The following is a 25,064-nucleotide window of genomic DNA, read 5'->3' as shown; positions in this document are numbered from 1 at the left end:
TAGAATTAGCTCTCTGGCATTATTTGTTAAAGTATACAAGAGAAATTATTGTTTTTAGACTAGAATCAAACATCTTTCACTGTCCCACATTGGGGAAATTTAAGTGTTCCAGCAGCAAAGTGAAACACGAAAGATAGGATGCAGATACAAACAGCAAAACAATAAGAATAACAGACTGTAGAGTAGGAAACATGCTCAGCAAAAGAAAACATTTTAAATATTATTAAAAATAGTACACTCAAAAAATGGAATTAGTGTCCAACTGTTTAGAGAATTTATTTTTAACAATGTGCATAACTTCTATGTATATTTATGCGAGAAAGAAACCAGCAACAGACTAAGCTGTGTGACAGCAGCAGAGATATACACACTTATTGATGTGCAGTGATGGCTCTAAAGTCTAACAGCTGGTGGGGAGAAGGACCTGCGATAATGCTCCTTTGAGCATCTAGGATGCAGCTCTGTTACTGAAGAAGCTCTCCAGCTCTGCAACAGCTCCATGGTGGGAGACACAGTCCAACAGCTAGATTCCTGTCTCCCACCACTTGCACAGAGTCCAGGGGGCATCCTAGAACACACCTGCCACTTCCTGATGAGCTTATCTTTCCAAACCACACCACAGATGATGGCTGATGCCACCACAAAAACGATAAAAGGTCCTCAGCAGCGTCCCCTGCTCTCCGTTTCATTCACTCATAACCAGGGCAAAGCAGTCCTCAGTGTGCTGCATGGACATCATGAGAGCTGTGTCTCATGTGACACAAAGCAAGTCTTGTACTCAGTCAGGGGCAGATTGGGATATTTCCACAGAACAAACACTATGAGCAAAAACTTGTTTGCTGTGTCATTGCTTGCATCATCAAAATCTCAGCGTAGACTGCACAGTCACCCATTACAGCACAGGAGCCAGAGTGCTTTAGCTCATGCTGACTCAGTCCCACTTTATGAAAACAGGAACACCTGATGGTGTGAACCAGAAAAGTGTTAAGGTAAACACAAAGAAAAACTGCCAAGTTAAATCCCTAATTAAGTACTTTTAAGATTCATTTAAATGTATCACCTGAATGCACTACTCTGAACCAGGTATTCAAGTTATCGATTAATGAGTTAATCTAAAGATGATTGATCTGAAGATGTATTTAGTGACAGCCAAGGCTAATTATAGGGTGTATCTGTATAGATACAGATGTTTGTGAGAGTGTAAGGTCTGTCCACAAGAAAATGCTCCACTGTGGTTTTGAGGAGCCAGGACGGGCGCTGAAGGTCCAACACAGGGATAGGCTCGTCTCCCATCCTAAAGAAGAGCAGAGGAAATTTACAACGCTGAAGCCCCAGGGGGCTGCAGCGATGGCACGTAGGCTGCGCCGGCAGGCAGCTCCAGCACAGGCCATCCAGCCATGGACCCAGAGAGCCGAGACAAAACACACCACATCCCAGCAGAGCCCCGACAGAGCCAGGGGGTCCAGACCCCGCCAAGCAACTCCAGTGAGCCAGCACACACCCAAACACTCAGCCCCGGACACCGAGAACCACCAACCCACCGGCAATTTTAACGGGGGGGGGGGGGGGGGGGGGGGAGGGCAACAATTATTGGAGACCTGAGATGTTACAGGAGAGGTGGCAGGCCAAAACCCAACCTGACAAAGAGACAAGCACAAAGTCACAGCAGGCGCGCTGTCACGAGCACACGTTCCCACCGTAAGGCACAAAGCTGCAGACACTCCACCTAATAATGCACCTACTAATGAAGAGGGGATGCTGTATATCCACCTGCACTCACCACACACCCTATTCTCCCAGGTCGTGGTACAAATACACAAAAGTTAGAAAAACAGTAAATGACGTGTTGTGAATTGGCAATATATAAATAAAATTGAATTAATTTAGATTGTGTTCAGAGGAAAAATCCCATCCTGACAACAAATGTGCAACTGTGCAGGTTTCATATTCACTGCATTTATGATATTCATGAGAGATAACCATAAAAGGTAAACTTCCCTGCTGCTCAAGACTTTAAACCTAACTTTATTTTAATCCCATCTCTTTTATTTAATTCTACATAATTTTTGTCTTTTTTACACTCTTAGCTGTAGTAATGTGAGATATGTAAAGCAGATGTAAAGAGGATTATATAAAACGGATTGTTCGTTATTATTCTCTAACACAACCCGTATACAAATAAAATTTAAAGGGGTGCTTCATGTGATCAGCACAAATTAAATATACTGGTTGAGCAACAAATCATAAATTTTCAAATATAATTTTTTTTAAAGTGCATTAAGGGGGTTTAACCCCTAAAGCTGTCACATTCAACTTTTCAATTCAATTAAATTTTATTTATATAGCGCCAATTCATGAAACATGTCATCTCAAGGCACTTTACAAAGTCAAGTTCAATCAGATTATACAGATTGGGTCAGATTATACAGATTGGTCAAATATTTCCTATATAAGGGAACCAGTTGACTGCATCAAAGTCTTTACAAGCAGCACTTAAGCACGATCACTTAAACCACCTTTGGTCGTTATCTGGTCAGCCCAAAAGGGAAAATGCCCTGGAGTGGGAGACAGAAAGAACAACGGTATGCCTCGTCTTGCTCTTGGTAGTCCCAACCAAGAAAAAGAAAATCACCATGTGAACTGACAAAAACTGTGGGGCATAAGTTCTGATAGCATAAGGTTACAACAAACTGGTTACGAAAAAAGGAACGTCCTTATCAACAATAGTTGGCACCTCAACTTCACTGATGCCCAAAAAGCACCAAATGTCACCACGATGCATCACTTTATGCGACAAACAAGGCTCCTATGTGCTCAACATTTCTCCACTTGGTGGTGTGTGTATATATATATATATATATATATATATATATATATATATATATATATATATATATATATATATATATATATATATATATATATATACACACATATACTCATTAAAAGCTCCAAGATCCCTCCTACAGTAGTTCTACAGAGCTTTCTACTTTTTCCTAATGCGATGTCACCAGGTGGTAACTCGTAGTAGAACAAAGCTGCTTACATGTCTGGTCTCCCTGCGTAGCCCCTCCATGTTCCTCAACCAGCAGTGGCTCAGCTCGCTCAGCTCCAGGATGGGTTGAACCTTCAGCCTAACTGTGTCTCCTGACTGACGGATCATCTCCACTATCTCGTCACGGCTCTTGTTTTCCACGTTCAGGCCATTTATCTCCACCAGCCTGTCGCCAGGCACGAGTCCAAGGGCCAAGTCCTTGGTGCCAGCACCAGGCTCAGCGAAGTGGACCATGCGTCTGTAGACTCCTCCATCAGGGTTGCGATCGAGCATAGTGGTGCGACGCAGAGAAAACCCAAAGTCGCCAGTGCTGCGCCTCTGCAGCTCCAGCTCCCGTGTTTCTGGGACACTTGGTGCAACCACAGCAGGCAGCAGTAAAGGTGCAGGAAACGTCTTATCAACCAGTTCAGGGATGGAAGCTTTTTTGGCGTCCGCTGCATCTGGTTGAAGTCTTTGGCTGTGCTTGCGAAGCAAGTTGAAAACCTTGTTCTCTACCTGCGGTGAGGGAGCTGCAGAATTCTGCCCAGAAGGCGTGGAGCCCTCTGATGGGGTCTCCTCCTTGCTCCTCTGCGAGAAGGAGAAGCGTTTCATCATCTGCCCCACCTGTGAGGAGTTCTGCTTGGCAAGTGAACCAAAGTGAGCCACCCGATCCCGCACAGAGCCGCGGTGTCCGTCCTGGCCTCCTCCACCCTCACCTTTCCAGTCATCGGTGGAGCTGGCGATGCTTAGCTGGTCGTCCAGGACCACGCTGCTGCGGTTGCTGAACTCGTCTGACTCAATATCTGTGAGGGAAAGCTCATTGGTGCAGGCCACTTTGATAGGAATTGGGTTGGAGATCTCCACTTTGTTCTTAGAGTCCCGCTTAGCCTCCCTCTTCAGATTAAAAAAGCCCCGCCGCATGCTCATCTCTTCCAGGCTGCGCAACTCTGCCGCAGACATCCTCTCTTTTTTCTCTTTCTTCTCTTTCCTGCTCCCTTCCCTCTCTTTGTCCTTCTTAATCAAATTAAACATGGCGACTATCTAAATCTCCCAGGAGAGTTTGAGTCACGAGTCAGGAGTGGTGTTTCCAAAAAGGGGAAAAAAAACCCTGGAGTGGGAGACAGAAAGGACAACATAAGAAACTTAATTACAAAACAATACTGACAACATATCAGTACAATCGATTTATTCATTACATTTTGAACATACTTTTTTTGCCCCTTCCTAGTACAACCGGAGCAGAGTAGGGCTGAATTGTGATGTGAGAAGAAACAAGTCGGTTCTCTCTGTGGAAGTCCAGGAAAAAGTTAAACTGAAGAGTGGCAACATTCATATTAAGGACCACCATGAACGGAATGGGTCAAACCGAACTATAATTTTACTATTTAAAAACCATGAACCATACCTGAAGGAAATAAAAAAGAGAAAAATTACACTTCGGCTTTTTATATGAATTCAGGAGTGTTGTATTTAATAACCTTTTTTCCCTGTGTCCAGTCTGGCAGTTTAGCTGTAGCGTTAAAAATCGCCGTCTTAAAGTCTAACTCTTGGACTGAAACAAAAACCTGAAAACTGTTGAATAACTTCCAAAACAAGGTAAACTTTGAATATTCATGTATCAAAAGTGTTCAAATTAAGTTTAAATATGAAATATCGCGCATTTTTTACACCGATTATGGTATTCCGCATTTGAGTGCTGCCTCCGTTTACGATCGGCCATTTCCGACGTGTGACGTCAGTTCAAGAACACAGAGAATGCGCGAAGCGAACTTGCATAGAAACACACATTGTTTACATTGTACAACCGGTACGGCGAACAAGGATATATGGATGTTTTCCAGTATCTTCTTTCACACACCATATCGGCTGATCCACGTCTACTTTGAGCAAGCGCTTTTAAAAATATCGCCGAACTAAGTCCACAATAAAATGCCTTCTAGGTGCGTAGTTGGTGGCTGTAGTGTAGCTTATAGGCCTAGTGCAGACCGCGGAGAAGTTGGTTTGACAATGGCCATTCAAGCTCCGCGGAGTCAGCGGGATCTAGGTCACGGTTGATCCGGTTGAAGGACTCCGATTTCGGACAGCGTCTCTCAGCTGCTCTCTCCTCCCATACACGGTGGGACCGTCAACAAATCTGATTTGATTTTTGTTTATCAAGAGTGCGCCGCTGACTCCGCGGAGCTTCAATGTCCAATGTCAAGCCAACTTCACCGCGGTCCAGTGCAGGCCAGAAAGTAGCGCTACATACTTGGCTGAAGGATCAAAAGGTCCGAAACACATGGGATAAATTCGTAAAAGAAACGCGAAAGGACTGGATTGCCAGCAGTGACAAAAGTGTTTTATGCAATTCACACTTCACGAGCGAGGATTTTGAGGGGTACTTACAATGGAGCATGGGCTCTATGTGTTGGGCAGCGTTAGATATAGTCTCCTCGGGTTCACCTTGTTCAAACTCCGTTTCTTCGTATATATATTCGGTATCGGAGTCGCCGATGCTTGAGGTGGAGTTTGTAGATGTATCAGACATGTTTTTTTATAATTTTTTTGTATGTAGAGTAAGAGTTATTAATTAAATCTAATAAATCGGCAGTGAAAGTCGTAGTGTTAGCAGCCGGATGCACGGTACTAGTTCTGTTTGTGACGTCACATTCCGGAGCAGCCCGACTGAGGAATGTTCGGGCTCTTTCGCTTATACAGCAAGTTTTATCGAAATTACTTCCAAACGGCGCACATAATTCACATATAATATACATTTCTTTACTCTGGTGACTATTTGAATGCATCTGCGTTAAAATACATTCAGTCCAAGAGTTAGACTTTAATAGCCAAAGAGAGCCCAACAGATTTACTTTCACAATTGGAGCATTACCGCTTTATAGTGCTCCGCTTGATGTGTATACAAAAAACTTTATTAGAAATTATTTTGAGACACAAGTTCAACATCTCTATGTCCATGACTAGACTGGCAGAAGGCGGAGCCAACTAGAATCTGGATCCACTGCTGCCTCTGGCTCAGAGCGAACTTCAAGCATCCAGAGGCTGTAGTTTCTATCAGGAGAACTGGCACGACACCTGCTGACGTCTGGGTCCATGTGAGCCGCTTAATGAAAGCCACGTTCAGTCACAACGCCACGTGAGACATGATAACGTCTGGAATTACTTTTTTCAGATCAAGCTGTTCAATGCCTCAGCTCACTGATCCACCCACTGATCTCTATTATCCACTGGATTGCTAATAGCCACTGTTAGAACGAGTCGCTTTGAAGCCACCAGCCGCCATATTGGTACTCCCTATTTTCCTCCAGTAACTAGGGAATATGTGCGCTACAGCATCGAATAACGAGGATTTTCTCATGTTCAGGGAGGGCTTAAGATTTTAAAATGTCAAATGCCATATACTTAGGGCTGGACGATAATTCAATAACAATATTTATATTTATTGAGTCACGAGTCAGGAGTATATTATATTTATCCATAAATCCTGATGAATCCAATCAGTTACTTCGACTGCAGTCATGTCTTGATGACATCAAAAGCTGGATGACTTTAAATTTCCTGCATTTAAATTCTGACAAGACAGAAGTTGTAATCTTTGGGCCAGAGTCTTCAAAAAATAAAGTTCTTAATCAATCCCTTAATCTGGATGGCATTAACTTGGCCTCTGGTAATAAAGTTAAAAATCTTGGTGTTGTTTTCGACCAAGACATGTCATTTAAATCCCATATTAAACAGGTTTCCAGAGTTTCCTTTTTTCACCTCCGGAATATCGCCAAAATTAGAAACATTCTGTCCAGGAGTGATGCTGAAAAACTAGTCCATGCATTTGTTACTTCAAGGCTGGACTATTGTAATTCTTTACTATCAGGAAGTCCACAAAATGCAGTTCGAAGTCTTCAGCTGATTCAAAATGCTGCGGCAAGAGTTCTGATGAAAATCAACAAGAGGGATCATATTTCTCCAATTTTAGCTTCCCTTCATTGGCTTCCTGTTAAATCAAGAATAGAATTTAAAATTCTCCTTCTAACGTATAAAGCCCTTAATAATCAAGCTCCACCATATATCAGAGCTCTGATTACCCCGTATGTTCCTAACAGAGCACTTCGCTCTCAGACTGCAGGTCTGCTGCTGGTTCCTAGAGTCTCTAAAAGTAGAATGGGAGGCAGATCCTTTAGCTATCAGGCTCCTCTCCTGTGGAACCAACTCCCAGTTTTGGTCCGTGAGGCAGACACCCTATCTATTTTTAAGACTAATGTTAAAACTTTCCTTTTTGACAAAGCTTATAGTTAGAGTGGCTCATACCCTGAGCTATCTCTATAGTTGTGCTGTGATAGGCCTAGGCTGCTGGAGGACATCAGGGTCTAATTTTCTCACTCTACTGATTTCTACTGTTCTTCAGTCTACTGTTCTCCAGTTTTGCATTGTATTACATTGAAATGACTGTCGTCATTTCAGCTTTTAACTTTTTGCTCTCTCTCTTTTTCTTCATAGTAGGTACACCTGGTCTGGCGTTCTGTTAACTGTGACATCATCCAGAGAAGACGGCTCACCCGCTACTACCATCTAATGTAGAACAGATTACTAGATCAATGTGTGCTTCTGTGCTTGTTTGTCTGTCTTGTTGTGTCTCTGTTCTGTCTTCTGTAACCCCAGTCGGTCGAGGCAGATGACCGTTCATACTGAGCCCGGTTCTGCCGGAGGTTTTTCCTTCCCGTTAATGGGTGGTTTTTCTTCCCACTGTCGCTTCATGCTTGCTCAGTATGAGGGATTGCAGCAAAGCCATGTACAATGCAGACGACTCTCCCTGTGGCTCTACGGTTCCCCAGGAGTGACTGCTGCTTGTCGGGACTTTGATGCAATCAACTGGTTTCCTTATATAGGACATTTTTGACCAATCTGTATAATCTGACCCAATCTGTATAATATGATTGAACTTGACTTTGTAAAGTGCCTTGAGATGACATGTTTCATGATTTGGCGCTATATAAATAAAATTGAATTGAATTGAATTGAATATATATCGATCGATAGACGTGTGGCGCGATAGGAAAAAATAGGGTCGATAAAACTTCGATATAGAAACAGTTTTCCTTCCTTCCTTTCAGCCTATGATATTAGTTGATGCTAGTCACTACTTCCTCTCGACCAATCGTAATCGCGGACCCGGGCACGCCGTCACAAAGCGCCGCCCTCTCAAACCACAACACAGAGCACGTGAATATGTCGCAGCAAGGAGCAGCCGCTCACACCCGCAGCAGCCCGAGCTGTGCAGCCCTGCGCGGCTCCGTGTCTTCGTAGGAATCTTCTGGAAGTTCTTCCAAAACAAAGCAGGTACAGCAAGCTAAACTGGGCTACCTTCTTTGTGATAAAATGACAAAGCGTCCAAGCGGCATAAGGACATTGGGCATGCAGTAACGTGCTTCATAGTGATGGATATGCAGCTGTTGTCTGCAGTTGAAAAAACCTAGCTTCAAACAATTACAACCTGCCACTCTTGATCTGCGATATAAAGTTCCAGGTCGCAAGTTTTTCTCTAACAGCGCTCCCTAAATTGTGCAAGTAGTGCAGGGAATCAGTGCAAAATGAGCTGCGGTCTGCGTCTTCCCACGCCACAACCTCGGACCTCAGCCCTGCGTCAGCCTCTCAATTATGAAACCTAAGAAGTTACTAGTGGACTATTCCCACCTAAATAGGCTATTTTATTTATTTATTTGGTATATTTATTTTGGTCATTGTACTGGTCACTTTAGTTTATTCTTTGTCAGTATTTAATAACATATCTCAGGTCTCTTGAGTTATTTTTCTTTAAAAAAATTCTGTTATGGTTAAAAAAGTTGGTTAAATAAAGATTTAATTGGAATTGTGTGTTTGTGTTCTTTATTAAAATTTTGCAATATCATAAAATGTCCAGGCAGAGCTGCACATAAAATATGGTTTTAAATATTTTCAATAATTATCGATATTGATCAATATGCATTTTTTTTATTGATAAGCTTTTTTTCTATATGGTCCAGCCCTACATATACTTTTATTTTATGTACTAACACTATCAAGTACTGAGAAAATCATGTGCTGAAATATTTTGCATGTTATTTATTAATATATATATATATATATATATATATATATATATATATATATATATATATATATATATATATATATATATATATATATATATATATGTATATATATATATATATACATACATACATACATACATAGAATCTATCCAGTAGCTAACTCCAAATTTTTAACTAACTCTTAATTTTATCACGGCATTCATCACTTTAAAATCAATAACGTTTATTCCTCCTTTTTCTACTGATATTACTACGTCGTTTTTTTCTGATCACGTGTTTTCTATTATTGCAGATGAAATTGTGACAATATTCTTTCACAAATTGAGCCAACTGTCAAATATTTGTTAATTTTTTTTGTAAAATGGTTTGAATATTTGTTTTGTCATTTTCAGTGTGGTCCTTGTTAATCATTATACCTAAATATTTTACCTCATTTTTATCAATTAAAGTGGGTTGATTATTTTGAATTGCTAAGATTTCACACTTTTCTATGTTCATCTTTAAGCCTGAAGCTTTTGAGAAAAAAGCCACTAAATTAACTAAATAAAATTGATTTGTTACAAATGCAGACCGCGGGCTCAATGTAGTTTGTTTGAGTGGCGTTGCCATAATGTGATGTCATTGGGAGGCGCAAGGACCATGGAAAATTTTGTGACGTCATCGGGAGGCGCAGGGACCATGGAGAATTTCTTCGTAAAATTGTCCGTTTACAAACCGCAATCCCGCTCGCGAATAAAACCTACACCCTGTTATAATTACTTTAGTAAGTTGTCCAGACCAATCACAATGTTTTGCGTAATTGTGCAAACGTTAAACCAATCATGTATTCTGACGTCATCAGAAGGCGCAGGGCCCCGAGTCGATCTGACCACCCGAGCCGATCTGGTACCTACACCGGCAGCGTCCCATGGGGCGTCTACGTATATAATGTCTATGCCGACAACCATTAATGGCAGGAGCATGACGTTTCCAGCTGCTAACCAACCAATAGAGAGCCGTTGTCCCCTGATGACCGCGCCCTCCTCATTTGCATAATGTGGTGGAAATGCATACAGAAATAGAAAAAAAGACAGGCAGAAATTAATAGGGTGGAAGAAATAAATGGGGTAAAATAATAGAAAGGAAGAATAAAACATAAAAAAATATTAAAACATCGACAGAAATAAATACATTTTAAAACTACGTAATTAATAAATAAAGTTGACAATTATAATGAAAAATAAATGAATGAGGTGATTAAAAAGAGGAATAAATAAACTAATTATAATTTCATTTATGTCTTATTGGATATTTTAATTGCTTCTTACATTTATGTATTTGCTGTATTTCTGTGTATTTATTTTAAACTTATATATTTATTGAGCATGTATTTATTTCTGTATATATTATTTCTGTATATATTTCCATATATAAAAATAAAAGTTGCCCCAACTTCAGAATGAAGTTTACATTAAAAATGTAACATATTTATAGCCTATATTTGCACACTTTTACTAACCATAATCAGAGTTTGAAAAGAATTGAAATATCATGAAATGTTAAAGTGTACTTTGTTTTGAAAAACCAACAGCATCTGCTCTTTTCTGTCTGGCTGTGTAGCTGCTAGTGACTACCATAGACATCATTTGGTAGACGTGTCGTTGAGCAGGTTCTGCCTATGCTGCGATGCGTCAGAGCGTCCGCCATGTTAAATGTGGCAAATCTGCAGTTACTCAGTCACTTAAACAGTATCAGAGGGAATTTAATCTCAGAATATACTTTGTATTCGTAATATTTTTATTTTTGTAATATTACAAGTTTATTTTTGTATCCCTTTAGCTTCATTCTCCTGAATTTATTCTCGTAAAGAATAAAAATAATTAAAATAATCTAACCTGGCCCTATTACTCCAGGAGTGAAATAATTCTGCAAACTGTGACTATTCTGGAAATGTTCCCTCTTAATTCTCATAATATGATGTTTTTCTCATAACATTACCACTTTTTTTTTTTTTTACTTTATTGTCCTAGGTCTTCTTTTCCTCATATTAGTAATTTTACCTCTTTAATACTCCCCCAAAAAGTCTGTTCCTAAAGGTTCACATGTGACTTGGTTTTATGAAATAATGAAGACCACAATGTTTAGATTTAACAAATTGATCCTTATATTCATAGCACATCACATATACACATGCACACAAATATATATACACACACATATACATACATACACCCACACACACACGCACACACACATTATTTAAATGATATAAATATATATATATATATATATATATATATATATATATATATATATATATATATATATATATATATATATATTTAGAAAGATATAGATATGTGCCCTGCGACAGACTGGCGACCTGTCCAGGGTGTACCCCGCCTCTCGCCCAGTGAACGCTGGAGATAGGCACCAGCAACCCCCGCGACCCCATGAGGGATTAAGCGGGTCAGAAAATGGATGGATGGATGGATATAGATATGTATAGACAGCTATCATCTTAACCTATAGTTATATATAATCACACAGCTATTTATTTGGCTTATTTATAATACTTGAAAATCTATATATGCACATCTATGTCTAATTACAATAGTCTGTACTGTATGCAAGCTAAAAACCTTGAAAAAGAATGGTCTTGCACAGCTTTTTTCTAGTGTGGCCACTCTGCAGCTTTAGTGTGTCCAGTTTTGCAACATGGTGCAGCCTTAGTTTATAGAAGGCAGATACAAGTAGTGAAATCAGCCCGAATACATTTCCATGCAGCACAGGAATGAGGCATCTTCTCTGATTCACATTCACTACAATGGAACTTGACTTTTTTCTGCCACATACAATATGGCGGTGACGTTGACGTGCGAACCTGCGCCCAACGATGCGTCTACGTATATGATGTCTATGGTGGCTACTGTGCTGGGCTGCTCTCAGGAGGACAGGAAGACTGGAGACCCCAGTCCAGTGTAATCAACTTACTCACTATATTTAAGGACTTTTCAGGCCAGTCTGCTGACTTTCTTTTTAATAAAGTCACTAATGACAAATCTAGCTATGATTTTAGAGAATCTATCGTCGCAAGTCCATTGTTCTGGAAAGGGATGTAAGGCTACTTACACATGATTAAAACATTTAAAAACATATGCAATTCCTCCCAGGAGCAGACAAAGCAACGCGCTCTCACAAGGTGGGACCATGTGAGGGTTCCAGGAACGAAAAGAAACCCATCTTCTCCAGGCCTCGGTTAGCAGACTAGCATTTCTGACAGTACAACATGGAACAGACTCCTGCATTGTCTGTGTGGAGGAAGCCATCCTCCCAGTGATAAGATCACAGCACCATTAAGGCCGGTGAAGCTGCAGACGCAGACTGCAACAATGTCGACATTCCAGCCCAAAGCTGACACGCCTAGGTTGGAACTTCACCAACTGCATGCTGGGTAACTAGCAGCAAGCAGTTTAGTTTAAAGGTGCATAGCTTCATTATTTAACTTCTTTATTTATTTATGCGTCAGTAGCTCACACTGGTTGCATACACTTTTTTATGAAAGATTATCACGTCCTGCTGCCGTTATTAGTTGTTATTTTGGTGTTTTACACTTTGTTTTTCCTCAGTTTGTTAGTAAATAAAGCCTTTTGTGTTTATTTACAATATTAACAGAAGTACTTGTTTTAATCCCTGCACAGCAGGGGTTAAAACAAGAAAGCAGCTAACGGCTATTAGCAACTCCCGGCGAAACAATGAAGAAAGGTCCGAGATCCAGTGAAAAAACACACAAAACAATATGATTCCAAGAGGGAAAAGTCTGGAATGTCCCTGGGAATATGTTGGTGTTCACTGATGTGGCTGCTAAACCTGCAGAGGCTCAGATGAGACGCAGAGTTGACTGACGTGAAGAAACGTTCTCATATGAGGCTCTGAGGCTCTTAAAGTTGTTGTAGATCGTTGCCGCTTTATTGCGAGGCATTGCAGCGGGTCAAGCTCGGTCCGGCATTATTTACAAGGGATTTATAAATGAACCAAACTGGCATTATGAGTGATATGATTATGATACGCCTTTAACAGTGATCCCAGATTGGAAGTCATGTTCTAAATGAACCACAGTGTGGGATCTGTGGGAGTTACTGGACGCCCAAGAGCTGGAGTTAGCTACTGGAAACTTTCTACAGATACAAATACGTCCGTTTCCTGGTCAATAATAGCGCCAGAGATTGTCAACTTCAATTCAATTCAAAATACCGTATTAATCCCAAAGGGAAATGAAATGCTGGTGTAATACATCAGTGGGTTGTTGTAGACGGTTCAAGAGTTCCCGGCTTTTCTGTTTTGAGCTCTTGCCTTCACGTTTCTGATGCTGTGGCCTGGTTTGGTTCTCATCCTTTGTTCAAGCTGCTGGACCGACTCTACAGAGGTTTTACTTAAAAACACATCAGTCAACCGTATTCCCTAAGCTCTGTGTGCAGTTTATATTCCTCCTGAGAAGCTGGACCCATCGTCCACAGAGCAGAAGCTGTCAGTTGAACGGGTGTCCAGCTCCATCATCTCAGCTGTTGTTACAGTGATGTTGGCTTCCTCATTAGTTAGCAGCCCTCAACATTTACAGCAGCACAGGGGATCATGGGAGAAACGTGGACAAAGCCAAGAGTTTTCAGCTTTAGTGGGACATTAACAGCCTGGAACCTTCATGATGAACATTTCGTCTCATGCACAAGATTCTCCTGAAACACCAAAGTCTTTCTCCCTTCAAGCCCAGCGGCTGTGAGCAGCGCTTGGTCCAGTTTCAGCCTGTCTGGATCGGTCCTCATTGTGTCTATCCAGATGTTCTACTAGAGTCCTGCTTCCAGCAGTGTCAGGTCGGACGGCCTTCTGCGTTATGATGGATGGAGTTAATAAGGGTGTCATGATGTGCAGACGCACAGAAAGGCTTGTGAAACAAGTGAGATAGGAAAGGCACGACCCGTAGGAATGGCAGCAAGGCGGCAACAGCCGAACTTCAGTTCAGACGCGTTTCTGAAAGGGCCGTTTGCAGGAGGATCCAGCGAGCGGTGCTACTGACAGAGAACAGCTGGAACATGGGTCCGGCCAGCAGTGACTGTGTTGAAGAGTAGAGCTGAAGGAGACAACAGGCTGACAGGGCTACAACAGGCGGAGCTTTCTGGCTACGTTAGCAGGAGCTACGCCGCTGCTTTTCTTTGCCTGTCTCGGCTTTTCAGCAACAAGAAACAATTCCTGGTCCACTTGATGAGAAAACCACCGCTGCAGTTAATCCCTGCAGGAGTTTTAGGCTTTCCTTGTACTTTCCTAACCATCCTAGCGAGCTAACTAGCATAATTGGCTCCCATCACAGCATTAGTAGTTTGCCCTCATTTTTCACAAACCCACTCTGAAACAAAACACCGGGATCCTGTGAAAAACATCCTTTCCTTCGGGCGGCCTCCGCGCCGCTACTGTCTCCTAACCGCAGACATATACACAACATGAGGAAGAAATACTCACTGTTCTCCTAGCAGGGCTGCTGCCTTGCTTATGGGCGAAGCTCGGTTCGTATGGAGCACAAACCACAGACTAATAACTATCAGCTCCTGTCCAGCCCTCATCCAGGCGCAGCAGATAGCGAGACGATCTGTGCCCCCTGCTGGCCATTCAGGAGAACTGCAGAACACATCTGCGTGCCAGTTAATTTCCGAAATCCCGATATTTGACACAAACAAGCGGTTCTTCTTTATTTCCTTTAATGGAGGTTATCAAACAGGGTTGGGTTGCATTGGAGTTGTAGATCAGAACACTTTTAACCCTAAAACCCTTTTTAAAGAATCTACTGATTCCTCATTCAACAGTTATGAACAAAACCCCGTTTCTCTACAAATGAAGTTTATGTATCTGTCTCTGGCGGGTATTTAATACATTCTGAAACATGCTGTTCACTGTAATCATAATCGCGCCATCTTTAAAGGCCATTATTTAACCCTGGATATCCAAATCTCACAATTAATTTCTGTGTTTTATTTCCACTGCTGTTCAACTTCCCAGTGTTCAATTGTAGTAGTTATCTCCCCTTCCATATTACATTGTTATTGCCATTCTGTAATTGTTTACTTAATTACACTTTAATCTTTCATTCAGCTCCCTTTGCACATTATCTGACTACCATCTTATTTCAACCCACACTGACATGTACAGAATGTGTCTTTGTCTCTAATTACCTGAATTATATCCACCACATACTACGGATAGGGATAGCTCAGTCATCCGGGGAGGACTCAGAGTAGAGCCCCTGCTCTTCCACGTTGAGAGGAGCCAGTTGAGGTGGCTCGAACATCTGGTTAGGATGCCTCCTGGACGTCTCCCTGGTGAGGTGTTCCGGGCACGTCCCACCGGGAGGAGACCCAGAGGGAGACCCAGGACACGCTGGAGGGACTATGTCTCTCTGCTGGCCTGGGAACGCCTTGGGATTCCCCCGGAGGAGCTGGCCAAGTGGCCGGGAAAAGGGACGTCTGGGCCTCCCTACTAAAGCTGCTACCCCCGTGACCCGACCCCAGATAAGAGGAAGACGATGGATGGATGGATGGATGGATGGATATCCACCACAAACTCTTTTCTTGTAGCTCAATGCATATGATTTATACTTATTAAGTATCTGAGCCCACTGAAACGTTTCCCAGTGTAGAAAAGGAATTGCTGAATTTGCTAAATTCATTCATTATCCTATTAAGTATTATATTGCCACTTTGAACCATATACTATGTCCTCTCTGTTATCTGACCATTTTCATGCCCTCTTTATTTGCTGTTACTATAAGTGTAATTTCTTGGTTGATAGATGGATGAAATAAATAATCGAGTAATCCTGCTGGGCAACAGCAGCATAGACCAAATTTACATAACACCTATTTAAGTTAAAGTGACAGCTATAAAAATAGTATGTGTGGAATATAAATTAGTAACAACAATAATAGTAATGAAGTAAAATGAAAATGTGAAATTAACTATGTATCTATAAATGTGTCCAACCAAAACTTGTTTAGAGTAAAGAAAGCAGTCCACATAATAAAATGTACAGGTAGTAAATATAGTGGATGGCAGGTTGTACATTATTAACATTTCATCTACTTAAATATCTTAGTAGTTTATACAAACAACTTGTAACTTACAGAAGAATAAACACTCCAGATGTGATGTAGAACAGAAAGATCACCAATTACAGTACCTCTTATAAGTGGGCTAAATGTGTATGTAGAATTGATGTGCCTAAGCAGAAAGAAAATGGACTTGTGCTGATGTAATAATGTGATATTGTCTTAAGCTTGCTAAACGCACATGTAAGTATTAACACGTAATTCCTCAGGAGTGTTGGTCAGATTTGGCTGGTTGTTTGCAGGGCCAAAGTGGAGACAGGAGTTTGGAAGCATGTTGAGTAGAAAGATTTAATCAACAAAAGACGAAATTTAGAGGTGTCATGACACAAGGAGATCAGGTCATGGAACACGGACAGAGCAACAGAAAGAGCAATGGGGGACCAGAGTACATGGCAGGAAATGGACAGGTAGCGTATAATCCAGCTGTGAACAAAAAGAAGTCACAGGCCTCAATACTGTGGTGGGGAAAGAAGATGACAAAGAAACCAGATGAGCTGATCAGAGGAAATTAGTTGCTGCCTAGGTAAAGGAAAGGGCAGAGAAGCTGAGGGGAACAGACTGATCCCTGCATACAAACCACTGCAGAACCAGACCCGTTGTCAGAACTGTTCAGGTTGGGACTGAAGAGGTCTGCTCAGCTTTACAGAACTGTTTCAAGCTCACAGACTGGGGTATGTTTGAAGAGGGCACTGATCTGGAGGAAAACACATAGTCTGTGCTGTCCTATATTCACTTCTCTACTGATGCTGTCCTACCAACAAAGACAATCAGAGTGTTTCCTAACCAGAAACCATGGGTGGACAGCACAGTGCGGTCCCTGCTAAACAGAGAGGAGGTCCACAATCTGACACAGTGGTGCTCCAGGGACAACCTCATCTTGAACACCATCAAGACCAAGGAGGTCATATTGGACTACAGGAGGTCCAGGAAAACTTGATATCATCCTCTCTGCAAACAGGGGGAGGTGGTGGAGCGTGTAGACAGCATAAGGTTCTGGGCATTCACATCTCTGACCTCTCCTGGGCTAAGAACACCTAACCTTACTCTAGCCAGATTGATATCGCTCCGCCTAGCTCCGCCTAGCTTCACTCACATCCATCTGGGACCTCTCCCATAGAGAGTGATTTCTCCAACCAATTTTATTGTCTGGCCAATCAGGATGCAAGGCTGGAGTTTCATAGATGTGACGTAGTGGAGGAGCGACAGTGACGTGAGACAGACAGCAATGGCGGCTCGCATCGAGGAAGCAAGCGTTAACATTGATGGTGCTATTTCTTCCGTGTTGTTCAATCTACCTAATATTGTTTCATTAAAAGAACATCAGAGAACGCCTCTGAAGGCTTTTGTTGGTGGAAACGATGTTTTCGCCCTTTTCCCGACCGGATTTGGCAAGTTTTGTTTTCTGGGGCGCGCCTGTGGTGGACGCGTTCGCCGTGGTGGCGCCCGCAGCGGAGCGGTTAGCGCAAACCATATTAGGAGGCCTTTGGTCCTCGACGCGGTCGGCCGGGGATCGACTCTGATCTGCGGCGCTTTGCGGCCTATCTTCCCCCCTCTTCCCCCCTCTTCCTGTCAGCTCACTGACAATAAAACGCATGCCACTAGAGCCGCAAACACATTTAGAAAAAAAAAAAGTTTTGTTTTTCCCTGCGTCGCTCTCACAGCGTCACGGGTTGGCTTCGGTGTGAGTGGTTGAAATAGCACATCGATAAAGATGACAGACAAGTAGCTTATCCAATCATATGCAAGGATTTTTGATAAGGCCCAGCCTTCAAAAAAGGCAATTCCTATGGAGAGGTCCCAGATAGATGTGAGTGGAGCTAGGCGGAGCGAAATACATCTGGCTAGAGTCAGGTTAAAGAACACCTTCCACCAGGTGAAAAAGACCCAACAATGGCTCTTCTTTCTCAGGAAACTGAGATGGACTGGACTTTCAACCAAGTTCCTAATAAACTCCATCGAGCTACAATAGAAAGCATTTTGTGTCCCACTTCCATCAGGGAAATGTTTCAGGAATTTTAAATAAAAAATTAACAGACTTAAACAAGCTTCTTTCCCAAAGTTGTGAGAGCTATCGCCCCCTGCTAAGAATCTACAAACCATCAGACCAGTTCATAATCTGCTGCATGTTACAAACATACTACTGGTTACATAGGTTTACTATCTGACAGAAATCATTTATATAGACTGTTATCTTTTTGACTTGAAAATAAATGCATTGCTTAAGCCCCTCAGGGAGTGTTGTTGTTGGCCAGTCCAATCAACAGTTAAATAAATAAATGGAAAGATCACATCTTGTTGTGTCTGCATGTTATGTGTATTTATGTGCATTCTGAACCGGTGTCTGCTTCATCAAAATGTCATTATTGTCAGGGTGCAGTCTTTGCCTGCTGCACCCTGAGCCTTTTCCAGCACCTACCTTCCTCCAGCCAGCCCTGATTCCACTCTCCTAATCATCTACATCTGTCAAGCTCTAATCATCTTGGACTCAATCCACCTGCAAGCCTCACTATATAAGCTCTGTCATACCAAGCTAGGTATCCCCGCCAGAATGTGTATCCCCTGCGTCGGGAGCGCGCATTCAGCTTGATGAATGAATACAGTCAACTCCGCCTCATTTGCAACCAATTAGGCGTTGGGATTAATGTTTATACTTCATTAATCGATTTATCTTGTTATGATGTAGTAATGTAAGCTTCTGATATAATCATATTACTCACATGATAGCTTAATCATGTCCCTGTGAAGAAACAGAAGACACTTCAGTACAGCCTCAGTCCTGTAACTAGGGAAACGCCCCAAACCTAATAAAACCGAGGAGAACGCTGAGACCGGCAGAGTGGGTTGGAGATTGTAACTGTACGGTCTCTTCCTACTCTCCTCGCGGGTCAAACCAAACTAATTGTCTTTGTGCATTTCTTTCCCTGTGTTGTATGATGTTTTAGGTATTTAGACCTGACAGGAAATCAAGATGTTTTATTTCTCTTAACGAAATATAGGAATAGTGCTGTTACATTATCGTTCAGTTAGTGGGTTAAAACTGAAAATGTAACACTTGTTAGTGCTATTGTAAGGGATTGCTATGTCGGTTAAACCTCGACTGATCACTGAGTATAAAACGTTCTGAGAAAGTAAACGGCTCTGTGGTCATCTCCAGATGTGTCACGAAAATATTAGCTTTATGTCATTAGATTGTCGCATGTCTGTCTGTTGAAACTAAAAATCCACGTTTCTGAGTCCATCATAGCTGTCTACTTGTTAGTTTTTTTTTTGTTTGTTTGTTTTTGTGGATAGACCCGCATGAATGGATTATATAAAGCTGACTTCAAGTGTGAATAAATTAATACTGAATGAAGTTACTGTCAAAATGATCAGATCTGAGATTTTAATTCAGCCAAGAACCATATAAGGAACACAAAATGTTCTTTAAAAAAAAGAACAGTATGTGAGGAGTTTATATATATATATATATATATATATATATATATATATATATATATATATATATATATATATACTGTGTATATATATATATATATTACAATTTTATTAGAATAGGATGTTTAAAAAATATTTGGACTTCACATTAAAAGTTTTATTGATTTCAAACACTACAGCCCATTGTTATAAGTGCTGACCAGACAGTTGGTCAGAAAGTTTCCTCTCGATGCAACCAAGCAGGTTGCATCAAGTCTCTCCAAGCAGTATTCACTCCTTCTGAAAGAGCGTAGCGCCACAGTGGACATTCGTCTGCATTGTTGATGGCTTTGCAGCAATCCCTCATACTGAGCATGAAGCGACAGTGGTTTCATATTCATAAGTTAAACTGCTACCCTTAGGTTGTGAGAATTGATCCTTGCATTTTACTGGGATTTTGAGGTTCATGTATATACACACACACACACACACACACACACACACACACACACTCACACACACACACATATATATATATATATATATACATACATATATATATATATATATATATATATACATACATATATATATATATCTGCGACAGACTGGCGACCTGTCCGGGGTGTACCCCGCCTCTCGCCCAGTGAATGCTGGAGATAGGCACCAGCAACCCCCGCGACCCCATGAGGGATTAAGCAGTATGGAAAATGGATGGATGGATATATATATATATATATATATATATATATACTTATACTTTTGAGAGTATCTTATAATCCACACCTAGAAGGCTGATAGGCCTATAGGATGAGCATAACTCAGGATTTTTATCTTTTTTGGCTGTAAGTGTTATATTAGCTCTGTACAAAGTCTCTGGTAGTTTTAGTTCCTCAAACGCTTGTTGAACATTCTCAGCAGCAAGCTGCCTAATTTTCCCTTCATTACCTTAAAAAGCTCCACTGGAAAGCCGTCTGCGCTCAGACTTTTCCCCGATTGAAGTGCAGATATAGTTTTATCTACTTCCAACTGCGTTATGGGAGAATCCAACAAGATAACCTGTTCCTCAGAAAGTTGGGGAAATATTACATAATTTAAGAAAAATCCTGATATCAGACTTGTCATGTCAATCTCAGAGCTATATAAAGTGGCATAAAACTCTTTGAAGCTATCATTTATCTTACGATTTTCCATTTGTCTCTGACAATTAGAATTAACAATCGCCGTAATAAAAGATTTTGCAGGGATATTTTTTGCAAGACGAGCCAAATATCAGTTAGGTTTATGAGCTGATTCAAAAAGTCTTTGTTTGCCGAAAAGAATATCTTTCTCAGCCTTATGCATTATTAGATTTTGGAGAGCTGTCCTCGCGCTTTTAAGCTCATTTAATGTTTCTGTAGATTTGGTACAGTAGAATTGATTTTCCAACTGTTTAATATTATTCTCAATCTCTAACTGCCTTGCTAATCGTTCCTTTCTCTTGTGACTTGTGTATGAAATAATAACACCTCTAAGATAAGATTTATAACTTTCCCATAAAATTCTTGGATCTATATTCTCTTTATCATTAGTTTCTAAATAAAATGTTGTTTGTTCATCTAAAATACGTACAAATTTGTCGTCCAACAGAGATACTGTGCTCATTCTCCAAGTTGCTGATCGCTCAATATGTCTTAAAGACTGCATAGCCAATACTACCGGAGCATGGTCCGAAAGGCCTATAGGGCCTATATCCACCTGTGTAATTAGCTGACTAATAATTTTGGATACAAAAATGTAATCTATGCGAGATGCCGACAAGTGAGGCTGAGAGTGAAATGTATATTGTTTAGACAATGGGTTGTAGTACCGCCAAATATCCACAAGGTTGAGCTCTTTCAGAGTTTTTAGTCAAAATAGTTTGTGATGGTAATCTGTCCATTTGTGGGCACAAAACACAATTAAAGTCGCCTGCTAGAATAATATTGTCACAGTCCAGGTCCACTAACTGAGTAAATAATGCTGTATAAAAACCTTCATCTTGCACACTGGGGGCATATACATTAGCTAGCAGAATACTCTCCCCATGTAATATCCCTTTAACAAATATATATCTTCCTTCATTATCTTTAGCAGAAGCTATAGCAGTGAAGGGAAGATTTTTATGTATGAGAAAAATTACACCTCTCTTATTTGTAGAAAAGGATGAAAAAAATGTTTGTCCCACCCAATTTCTGCAATATTTTTTGTGCTCATCATCGGTCAAGTGGGTTTCTTGCAAAAAAGCGATATGAATCAAATCTTTCTTTAGAGAATTCAATATGGCCTTTTTCTTTATCACGTTGTTGGATCCTTTAACATTCCATGTACTTAACTTAACTGACATGTCTCAAAATAAATATTAAAACTTGTGTGCCATTTCCAAAATTAACCAAATTTTCAGCTGACCAGTCTGTAACAATAAATAGTGAATTAACATATAAACCAAGAACAGTTATTCCAGACAAAACCGGAACAGAAGGCCTGGAATCATTATCCCTTCCCAACCCCACCCAAAACAAAATAAACATAATCTACTGATCTAGTTGTACTTCTAAAAAGTACAGCTGCAGGGGAAAAAACAGAAACTTTACTCCCCGCACTGGAAATATCAATCAAAATTGCGCAATGATACTGAGCCCGTTAAAAATAATATAACAACCTCTGGAATCCACCTTTCAAAAAACTTTACCGGCGCCTCTCCCTCCGCTCCCTCGTTCAGTCCTACAATCGTCACATTTTGTCGACGGCTCTGGTTCTCAAAACTGCCCAAACGCTCCATTGCCTTTTTAAGCTGGGTCTCAAGAGCGCAAATGCGCGGATCATTTGCCACGGTGACATCCTCCAAATCCGATACCCGCTGCTCTACAGCCTCCTCCCTTTCTATCAATGAGTTTAATTTCTCTGTGAGTTCGTTCATAGGTTTTATCACACCGGCCAGCTTGTCATCCAGCATTTTTTAAATGTTCTGTCACTCTGCCCACAATGTCAATATTGCGCTGCACACATCTTCGGCATCACCCATGGGTTCGTTCTCAGCGCCATGGCTAGCTACAGTGTCATTACTGCTAGCTTTAGCTTTGTGTCCTCTCGTAAGGCCCATTCATACCTCACGTAAAAGACGCATACAGATACGTGTGGAGTGTTTCATATGTTCTAACCGTCGATTTCGTCCGTATTTTGACACGAAAATCGGGAGCTTACGATTACGGACGAAACGGATCAATACGGAGCAATACTACTTGAAAAGGTATAACCCTAAATAAGCCTAAATATTTTTAAACATCCTATTGTAATAAAATGAAAATGAAATTAATTTTTTTAACTCCCCATATACTGTCAGTGTGCCCCAGGGCAGCTGTAGCTACTAACATAGCTCACCACCGTCAGGGTGTGAATGTGTGTGTGAATGGGTGAATGACTGAACTGTAGTGTAAAGCGCTTTGGAGGTCATCAAGACTAGTTAAAAGTGCTATAGAAGTACAAGCCATTTACCATTTACCATACTGTTATAAATGTTAATGGGTCTGAGCTGAAGCTCCTGATGTTACAAGTTTCTTGAAATGACCCTTAAAAGTGCGCACCTAAACTATATGTAACGCAATTTTGCGCACCTGAATTCAAGCCAAGGCACCACGCCCACCGAAGTGCCACGGGTTCTGTGTCGTTAAAAAGAAAAGAGCATGGAACACAGCTACTGACTCTACTATTGATTTTAAATGGGACATTTTGGTAGGAGTGGAAAGACATTAAACGTAGTGATAAGGCTGGCCGCTGATAAAAGCCCCTGGGTCCAAGGGAAGGGAGGGGAGAGGAGCAGACGAGAGCGTTGAGGTACAGAAACACAGCGCACGTAGTTAAAAAAAAGCATAATTAATAAAAACGAAACTTATAAACAGACTAAGTGGCGTTTTAGATTGCATCATACGGTTTGGATCACCGAGAACATTCATGTTTATAAAAAAAACAGTAAAGCCAGAAGTAAAAACGAGCTGTAGTCCAATCAGCGATTTCTTAGGTCTCCCACTGGGACGTACCTCTTCCGGTTTGTTAGCGCTTTCTTTAATGTTTTTTTTTTTTTTATTTAAGCAAATTCAAAATACAATTTTCAAAATAGCAGAGAAGTACAATTGAACATATGCCAACCATAACAGATTGTTTTAAAAGACAAAATAATAATAATAATAATAATAATATAAACTTAAAACAGTCACAATAAAGTTAAAAGTAAAACTTTATGAGGGATTGCTGCAAGTAAAAAGAAAATAAAACAAATAACTCATGGGTTTAGCTAAAGTATACTGTTATCAAATCTGAAAACTTTAAGGCTTTGTTATTTTCCAGTAATTTGATCGAAGCATGAAAATTTTTTACATCATTTTGGAATGCTTGAAAATTCGGAGAAATGTTAAAAAATTTGCATTTGTGAATAAAGAATTTTCAAATAATGAATATAGTATTACATAGAAATTCTACCCTTTTATCTTGAAAAGTAATGCAAAATTTAACTCCTTTACATTCAAAATTAGGAATCACATTTTTCGTTGATAACCAATCATGATTCTTGTCCCACAGAGACTTAACCACACAACAACTGTAAAAAAGATGTTCTTGTGTTTCGAAATCTTTCTGACAAAAATTACATACCTCAACATCAAATTTAAATCTTAAAATTAAGAACTCTGCACAGGGATTATTCATAGTTTTAAAATGAACTTCTTTCATCTTTGGTAACACAGGAAATGGTTCTGATCTTAATCACATCCATCTCTGAAAACTCGTTTAAAGATAAATTATTTTTAACTGGGAGAGGGAAAATTTCGTTATTTATATGTTCTCTTATCATTTTGTTACTGAATTTGTGATCTGTAAAATCGTATTTATCTATAAGAAGAGTGGGAAAGATCGGTGTTACATCAGAATATTGAATCATTCCTTTGACCAAGTTTATCATGGTTGCTGGACTTGCCTTGATCACAGATAGAAACTGTCTCTGTGGGCAATCTTATATTTTCTTTTAAATTCTGTGTAATCTAGAATATTACCTTTTGTATCCATTAGATGTACTATGGCCCAAATTCCTTTTTCCTCCCAGTCCTTGTAGTATAGAGATTTTCTCTTAAATAGAATATATTTGTTGTTCCAAATAATCATATTATGTGGTGTAAAGTTGTGCTTGTATAGCATTTTCCAATACCTTAGAACTTGTGTGTGGTAGTCTGACAATTTAATTGGTAATTTTACAGGATCAAAGTCACATTTTAAGAGAAATTTTATTCCACCAATTTTTAAAAAAAGCTGTGATGGGAAACTAAACCATAAACTTTTTTCGTTCTTAATAAAAGTCTGCAGCCATTTTAATTTTATTACGGCATTCATTACTTCAAAG

General features: G+C 40.4%; 1 protein-coding gene across 6 annotated transcripts in view; it reads right to left on the bottom strand.

Moving 5' to 3' along the window:
• Positions 1-14,705, bottom strand: part of LOC105918954 (unconventional myosin-XVIIIa) — a 188,869-nt gene extending 174,164 nt beyond the window's left edge. For 4 of the 6 annotated variants that reach the window (XM_036133279.1, XM_036133282.1, XM_036133283.1 and 1 more), the window contains exons 1-2: positions 14,605-14,704; positions 3,047-4,142 (exon numbers count right to left, since the gene is read on the bottom strand). In XM_036133279.1, coding sequence (XP_035989172.1) covers positions 3,047-4,066 — 1,020 coding nt within the window. In that variant the 5' untranslated portion in view covers positions 4,067-4,142; positions 14,605-14,704. Of the gene's footprint in view, positions 1-3,046; positions 4,143-14,604 lie in introns of all 6 variants that reach the window. The other 2 variants (XM_036133281.1, XM_036133278.1) reach the window with 1 other exon arrangement.
• Between the last annotated feature and the right edge of the window lie 10,359 nt (positions 14,706-25,064).

The sequence above is a fragment of the Fundulus heteroclitus genome, unplaced genomic scaffold, assembly GCF_011125445.2.
Source record: "Fundulus heteroclitus isolate FHET01 unplaced genomic scaffold, MU-UCD_Fhet_4.1 scaffold_60, whole genome shotgun sequence".
In the NCBI taxonomy this organism is placed as follows: Eukaryota; Metazoa; Chordata; class Actinopteri; order Cyprinodontiformes; family Fundulidae; genus Fundulus; species Fundulus heteroclitus.
The sequence above is the reverse complement of the archived record's forward strand: the minus strand, read 5'-3'. Positions and strand labels throughout refer to the sequence as shown.